General features: G+C 36.2%; 1 protein-coding gene across 1 annotated transcript in view; it reads right to left on the bottom strand.

Moving 5' to 3' along the window:
• Positions 1–6370, bottom strand: part of CEP162 (centrosomal protein 162) — a 37061-nt gene extending 30691 nt beyond the window's left edge. Inside the window, exons 1-3 of the mRNA XM_017867633.1 lie at positions 5929–6370; positions 3134–3768; positions 178–319 (exon numbers count right to left, since the gene is read on the bottom strand). Of these exons, the coding sequence (XP_017723122.1) occupies positions 178–319; positions 3134–3768; positions 5929–6132 (981 nt within the window). The 5' untranslated portion in view covers positions 6133–6370. The remainder of the gene's footprint in view (positions 1–177; positions 320–3133; positions 3769–5928) is intronic.
• Between the last annotated feature and the right edge of the window lie 1923 nt (positions 6371–8293).

The raw sequence follows: 8293 nt of genomic DNA on the forward strand, positions 1-8293 counted from the left end.
ATTAAATATATAATATTTTCTTCTTTAAAAAAGAAATCAGGCCAATAATAGTTTCCTGTTTCTATCACCAAGCTGAAAAAGTTAAAACATTTCCAAATAAAACAATGTTAACTTTAATCTCATTAAAGTCAAAACAAATTTATTCAAGTCAAAAGATAAAATAGATTTGTCATCTACCTCTTGAGTTGCTATTTTACGATTTAGTTCAGTTACTTTGGAAGAAGAATTTTCTACTGCATTTTGGCAAAGGAGTTTCTCTATTTCTCTCTGATGAGATGCTTTGAGGGATGCAATGTATGCTGCAGTATCTTCCTTGACCCTACAGAGCAAATGAAAGAAAACCACACATAAAAGTGGCTCTTCAACCTCTAATTCAGACTTAGCACAAAAACAGTATAAGAAATCTGGAAATTAAGAAAAGGGAAAATGGGCACCAATATTAACTGCACTGTGTTAGGTGCTTTATACATTACTGCCTATGAGTTCTTAGGACCAATCCATGAGCTATTATTTACTGAATTTTATAAGGGCAAATAGTGATATATCTCCACTTTATCCCCAACCTGAGGCTATACCTTCTGAGGGAATCTAGGGTTCCAAAATAACTGTCTGAATTTAAAGCAAAGCACTTGACATTTGATCTTTTAAGATAAACTCAGATTTCTTGCCCAGATGCTTCACTGGAAAATCACAGCTGTTCCCTTTAGAATCTTCAATGCCTTGTAGGCAGCATTAACCAATTTTCAATCCATGCATGAGACTCCAGGGCTAGTTGCATGTTGTGAGAATGAGACAATCTTTATGGTAATTCTCAGGACATATTACGCTTGTAATATGCAATTAAGTAATTTGGACTGTAAGTGTGAGAGACTATTCATTTGTCTCCGTGATAAAATTTATTCAGAGGCAGTTCAGTAAATGGTTAAAATTATAAATAAAGATTTGATATACTTTCTACAGATAAACATTTTCTCTCTTATTGGAAAGACTTTGAAAATAACAGGATTTAACTTAAAGCATGTATTCCAGTAAACTGCTATATTAATATGGTGCTTCCCAACTATAGACAAATTTAACCATTGCTTATTTCACCATATGAATATTTAGTGTGATTAGGGTCCTAGGAAAAGAATAAAAACCCAAATTAAAGCACATATAACTGAATGATAGTAAAAAGTCTAAATATGTGACTAGAGAAGTTTATTCTTCACTTCTCAGGCCCAGAATTATCCAAGAAACAGACTGACAATATTAACAAATTTTATATGATGTACAGGAAAATTCATAGGAAAACCTGAATTTTAAATTCTTTCCTGGAAAGAATGTGGTTCTTTTTAAATAGTTTCATGCTATTATCATAATATTCAGGACTTAAGAAACAAGGTTTCCATTTGGTAGCAATATGACTGCCATATGGTAACAACATGACTCACTCACTGCCATGGCTGCCAGTCAATAAGCATTTGTTGGGTGTTTCCCATGCTCCTTCTGCTCCTACAGCACATTGCTGTGGGGATGCAAAGAAGCATAATCTTACACCAGTTCTCAAGGAACTACAAGGCTGGGTATGATTAATCCTTTCTTGGTACATATTAGTAAGTTTTGTAGGAGTTGGGGGTAGGAGAAGGCAATTTCCTGGGAAATTCCATGAAATGTTATGTGAAGTAGTACTTATAACAAGAATGCGCAAAAGGCATGAGGAAATGTGACAGATTAGGTAAGTACAGCAGTATTAGAATAGTGATGAGACATGAGATGCCAGGCAGAGAAATTTAGTCTTGATATTTAAGGAAGTTGGGAGTCACTGGAGAGCACAGTGACCCAGGTGTATGAGTATTTAAAGAATATTAATGATTTTTAAGCAAGATGACTGGGGAAGGTTAAAAAAAAAAGGAAGATTGGAGTAGGAAAATTGTATAATGGCAGCACTGGTTTATTAAAGTAAGGAAGAATGAAAAATGGGAAACATTTATACCCAAGGAATAACAGAGATAAAGCTGGTCTGGTAATTAAAATAAATATAGACAGGGAAGGGGAGCTTGGGAAGGGGAACTAATTTACAGTTAAAAAAAGGAAACTTGAGGTATTGGTGATTCCAAGAGAAGCAATCCAATAAATAGTTCCAGGTTTCACATCTGAACTCAGCAAAGAGAACAAACTTTAAAAGCAAATCTAGAAGTCATGGTTCATAGAAACCATAAGAATGGGTAAGTTTAGCAATGGAGAAAGAACAGAGAATAAACAGAAAACCAAGAGCTGAATGCTGGTAGAAAGCCAGATTTTTGGGGCTGGAGAAGGAAGAAGGGTCAGAATTCAGTAAAAGAAACAGAAAAGGAGTTTTGGTCAGAGCTGCCAAGTCATGGAGGTTATGGGAGGAAGCCATTTCAGGAGAAGTAGTGTGGTCAACATTGTTGAAGAAAATGAGGATGGAGAAAATGCCACTGGACTGGGAAAGGTCATTATTGAGACCAGGTTTAAAAGGGGTGATGATGAAAGCCATATTTAAGAGGAAGTGAGATAGAAATAAAAGAAAAGACTACTTGTGAAAACACGGGTACTGAAAGACAGGATTGGAACTTGATCAGGTGAAAAAAAGATCCGAGGATGTCAAAAGACTCAGAGGAAGAGACAGTGGATAGCAAATGGAGATTGTGAGAAGGAAATGGATGAGTATAAAGTTCCTTAAGGTATGAATGGATGTGATCACAAGGTCAATTTGAAAAGTTATTTTTGAAAAGAGGACCTTTTCCTTTTAGACTGTCAACTAGCTTTAACAATAACTGTTTTCTGAAAGCAATCTGCCTATAGCAATAATGAACTATGACATTCCTTTGCTAGAAGAGCCCAGTGAGTCAGCTTATTAATACCATATGGGTACATGCCAAAAGGCAAGACTGGCGAGCCCAAGGACACAATTTGGGTTGACACAGAGGTTCAGGTACATCAGAATTTGGGCCACCAGCAGGTAGAAGACCCTATCCTGAAACAGATATATGCTCAGTAATGTAATATAATTTATTAATATTCACTTATGAATTCAGTTCAGGGTCAAACTAATTATCTGAAGGAAACATATCTTATAATTTTCAATTTTATCTTTTATTTTACAAATATTTATAATTTAACATTTTACCTTCTCATGGAGTCTTCAAATTGATTGATTGCTGCTTCAGATTTCACCTTCAGCTCATTCTTCTCTGAAATTAATCCCTCTAGTTCATTTTTTAATCTGCAGTTTTCTTGTAAAACTTCTGAAACATGGGAATCAGTGAAAGTATGTGGTTGGTAAAGCTTGCTGTCCAGGATTCCAGAGAAGGAGTTAGTATTCCCTTTACTTGAGTGCAAAACATCTTTCTTTGCCCTTTTGGCAGACATTTCCTCTCTGCCCTTAGAGTTCTGATTTGATAGCATCATTCTTCTTTCTTTCTGAAGCCTCTCCACAGTTTTTGAAAGGTCTTGTATTTCTCTCTTTTTTGCAGCCAGTTCTTCATTGAGTCTTACTAATTTAGCTTTAGCATGAGCCTGTTCCACCTGGAATTCTATAGACTGAAAATCTTTATCATCTTTATCATTTTTCTTGACGTCTAATTCAGCATTCTGATGTTTAAGAATGTCTATTTTGGCTTCAAGGTTTCTTACAGTGATCTGATGAGCTTCCTTAATGTCATCAAGTTCCTTCTCTAGTGCTTTAATTCTGGGAGAGTCATGTTGATTCAATTTGCAGGCAAGTAGCTGCTCCTGCTGCTCTAGTCTTTGTTCATACTGAATCTGAAGGAAAGAATCCATGTAATACCAAACACCTGTTAAACGTTTCATTGGTTGCTGAAGCCCTGCACACTACTGGGTTCTACCTAATCCTTTATTCAGGTACTCATTATACATTCTGATGTCTACAATTCTGTTTCTTGAGTGAGTCAAATGTATTGAAGTCCTATTCTTTCAGGGCATAACATTATGTATTCTTGACATATGTCATGTAATTTAATAATTGATATGTTGCTTCATAAATATTAACTTACCTATGTTCTTACACACTGCAAAATTTATTTTAAACCTCACAACAAAACCTATTATTATGCAGTCTTTTCCATGCAAACTGTCAGCACACTGTTTGAGGATAAACAGTAAAACAACTGGGGGCACTGAAGTCTTTGGGAAACAGCACATTTTCAACTTTCTAACATCAATTTATTAATTTCATAGAGAGTAAAATGGCCTGGAATTTGTATACTGGAGCTTTAATATTTTGTTTAGTGTTCAGCAAATGAAATAAATAATTTCTCCTATGGAGGGAGGCACCAGCAGTGTTTGCTCATTCATTCAATGGATATTTACTGAGCTATGGCCTTATGCCAGGCAATATGCAGGTTCTAGAAACGAAAGACTCAGTTCTTATTTTCAAATAGCTCACAGCTTGGTGAGGAGAGCAACATGGCAGCAGCTATAATGTCCCATAAGTGCAATAATGGGCCTGTGAAGAACATAGTGCAGTGAGTGCAGAGGAGGCGAGACTGCCCTAAGTGTCTGGAGGCTTGACAGAAGGTGGGAAGACTACATAGAGACAGCACATTTATGTTCGGTCTTGAGAGATGAGTGTTAATTTGGGGTTAGGTGGAGTCAGGGATGTTTTGGAAGTAGGAAGAGCATATGCAAAGCTGGTCGAATGCTTGGTATATACAGGGAATCAGAAATGAAAGGGGGAAGAGGCAAGTAGTGAGCAAAGGCAGGAGTGGGATGGGGCAGGCGGCTGCAAAAAGAAACAGAGTGTTTAGATTTAGATATATAAAAGTGGAGTAGGGGGTTGGAGTTTATACCTGAGAGTCTTTATTTGGTTGGCGGAACACTAATAATAATTAAAATCATTAATTGTTTGCTAGACTCCATGCTGATAATTGATACCAGCATGTTATCAGGGATCTGTATCTCTATATCTCTATATCTATCTATCTATATCTATCTATCTATCTATCTATCTATCTATCTATCCATCCATCCATCCATCCATCCATCCATCCATCCATCCATCCATCCATCCATCCAAGTATAAAAGAGGGTGGAATGGAAGAAACCCAAATTACCAGGCCACTGTATTATTTCCCGGTTATCAACCTTCTACTGTTTCTGGAATCTAATGTTCTTTCATTTGTTGCTTTTCTCAGGATATAAATCTGTGGAGAATTGAGATGAACTTCCTAGAACATCTCAGCTCCCTCATCTGCAAAATAGTGTTAACAATATCTACTCCTCACAGGTATTTGGAAGGATTATGCAAGATGAACAGAGATATTAATGAAAGTATCTAGCATGGATTCCTGACAGAAACCATGTGCTCAACAAATTTTTAAAAAGAATCTATAACTGTTATTGGTCTACAAAATTTTTTTTTAAAGTAAATTAAATATGTCCTGTTTCATACTTGGTCTGTTCTAGCAATGGTATTTTCTGATTCATTCCTGTTTCACAAAATAATGGAAAACTCAGAAAGTAAGACATTTCTGGAAGATGCTCCCCTACCCGCTGTTCCTAAAGTGCATACTTCTGTCTTATTCCCTTACCCTTCTCTAGATAAATTTCAGTGAAAATATTTTCAAACATGGTAATTTCTTTTTTCCTTTTGTACTGAATACATATCAGGTGTGTTTTATTCTGCTTTTTCATGACTTAATTTCTACTAATTCTAATATTGAGAGAGGTGATGTAAAGATTATCTTGTGCTTGATTATTCTGTCAGAAATAAAAAGAAAAGTTGCTGAAAGAGGACATCAAAATAGGATGGACTTGGTTTCTTTGGCACCTATTGATACCAGTGGTAAAGGTTTCATGGGAAAGAATGTTTACAGCTATTTGTTAAAGTGAGATCCTAAGAAATGCCAGCCCCCATTGTCCATCTCTGACCTTTATTTATCTCTGAGGCTACTTAGCACTTACCTTCATTTTCTGAAACTGTTGTTCCATGGTACGAAGGCTTTTCTTTGCTTCTTCATCTTTGCCCTCCAGATCAGCTTCTAGCTTTTTTATCCTTTTCTCCATAAATTCTACTGTATTTTTATCCACTGTATCACCAGCTGCTGATGCAGCCAATATTAAAGCAGGTAAAGAATTGGGATATCTTCTCTTCAGAATCCCTTCCATTTCCTTAACCTATTAAGACATATTTTCCACCAAAAAACTCTTAGATTTAATAAATGAATTCAGTAAAGTTTCAGGACACAATCTACAGAAATCAGTAGCATTTCTACATATCAATAACAATCTCGCTGAGGATCAAGTCAAGAACTACCTAGGAATACATTTAACCAAGAAGGTGAAGGATGTGTACCAGGAGAACTACAAAACACTGATAAAGAAAACCGTGACACAAACAAATGGAAAAACATCCCACGTGCATAGACTGGAAGGATGAGTATAGTTAAAAAGACCATACTGCCTAAAGCTATCTACAAATTCAATTCAATTCCTATCAAATTACCAAAGTCATTTTTTACAGAATTAGAAAAACCAACCCTATAATTCATATGGAACCAAAAAAGATGCCAAATAGCCAAAGCAGTTCTAAGCAAAAAGAACAAAGGTAGAGGTATCACATTACCTGACTTCAAATTGTACTAAAGGCTATAGCAGTCAAAACAGCATGGTACTGATAAAAATAGACACATAGATCAATGTAACAGAATAGAGAACCCAGAAATTAAGCCACATGCCTACAATCAACTGATCTTGGACAAAGTCAACAAAAATATACACTAGGGAAAGGACACCCTATTCAATAAACGGTGCTGGGAAAAGTGGACTGTCATGTGCAAAAGAATGAAACTGAACTCATACCACTCACTTTATACAAAAATAAACTCAAGATGCATTAAAGATCTAAGACCTGAAACTATAAAAATCCTAGAAAATTTCTAAGAAAACTCTTCTGAACACTGGCCCAGGAAAGGATTTATGACCAAGTCCCCAAAAGCAAATGCAACAAAACCAAAATAAACAAATGGGACGTAAACAATCCCATTAAAAAGTGGGCAAAGGACATGAACACACATTTTTCAGAAGACATACAAGTGGCCAAAAAATATGAAAAAATGCTCAACATCACTAATCACCAAATAAATGCAAATTAAAACCACAATGAGGTACCATCTTACACCAGTCATAAGGGTTATTAGAAAGTTAATAAACAGCAGATGTTAGTGAGGATGTGGAGAAAAGGGAACACTTGTATACTGTCGGTGGGAGTATAAATTAGTAAAATCATTATGGAAAACAGTATGGACATTTCTCAAGACCTAAAAAGAGAACCATTTCATCCAGCAATTCTACTACTAGGATTGAAAGGAAAATAAATCGTATCAAAAAGACACACACACACAAACAAACACACACTATTCATCCATAGAAGAGAATAAAAGCATGTTTTGAAGCAACATGGATGGAACTGGAGGCCATTATCCCAAGTGAAATAACTCAGAAACAGAAAGTAAAACTCCACATGTTCTCACTTATAAGTGGGAGCTAAACAATGAGTACACATGTATATACAGACTGGAATAACAGACACTGAAGACTATAAAAGGTGGTAGGGTGGGAGGCAGTGAGGGCTAAAAAATTACCTACCAGGTACAGCATTCATTATTTGGGTAGTGGCTACCCTAAAAGGCCAGACTTCACCACTATGCAATATATGCCTGTAAGAAATCTGCACTTCTAACTTCTACCCCCTAAATCTATAAAAATAAAACAGTGAAAATTTTGAAACATATATAAGGTCACAAATACATGTAAAATAAAGCAATTTAATAAATAAAATTAGATTATGGTACACTTGTCAAGATTTCAGAGATATTTATAGCATGTCTCCAGATTGAATCAAATGCACAGAAGCACAAATTAATTTCAAATTTTACATCCCTAGATTATCTGATAAAAAAATCTTAAAGTATATTGTCTAATTATCTATTGGTTTATTTATAGAAATTCTCTTACATTCATTAGAAATATATCTTCAGGGCTGGGTACAATGGCTTATGCCTGTAATCCCAGCACTTTGGGAGGCCAAGGCAGGTGGATCACATGAGGTCAGGAGTTCCAGACCAGCCATGGCCAACAGGGTGACGCCCTGTCTCTACTAAAAAAATACAAAAATTAGCCAGGCATGGTGGTACACACCTGTGGTCCCAGCTACTCAGGAGGCTGAAGTGGGAGAACTGCTTGAACCCAGGAGGCAGATGGTTGCAGTGAGCCAGGATTGCGCCACTGCACTCCAGCCTGAGTGAAGAGTGAGACACTACCTCAAAAA

The sequence above is a fragment of the Rhinopithecus bieti genome, unplaced genomic scaffold (genome assembly GCF_001698545.2).
Source record: "Rhinopithecus bieti isolate Rb0 unplaced genomic scaffold, ASM169854v2 scaffold_4552, whole genome shotgun sequence".
NCBI lineage: Eukaryota > Metazoa > Chordata > Mammalia > Primates > Cercopithecidae > Rhinopithecus > Rhinopithecus bieti.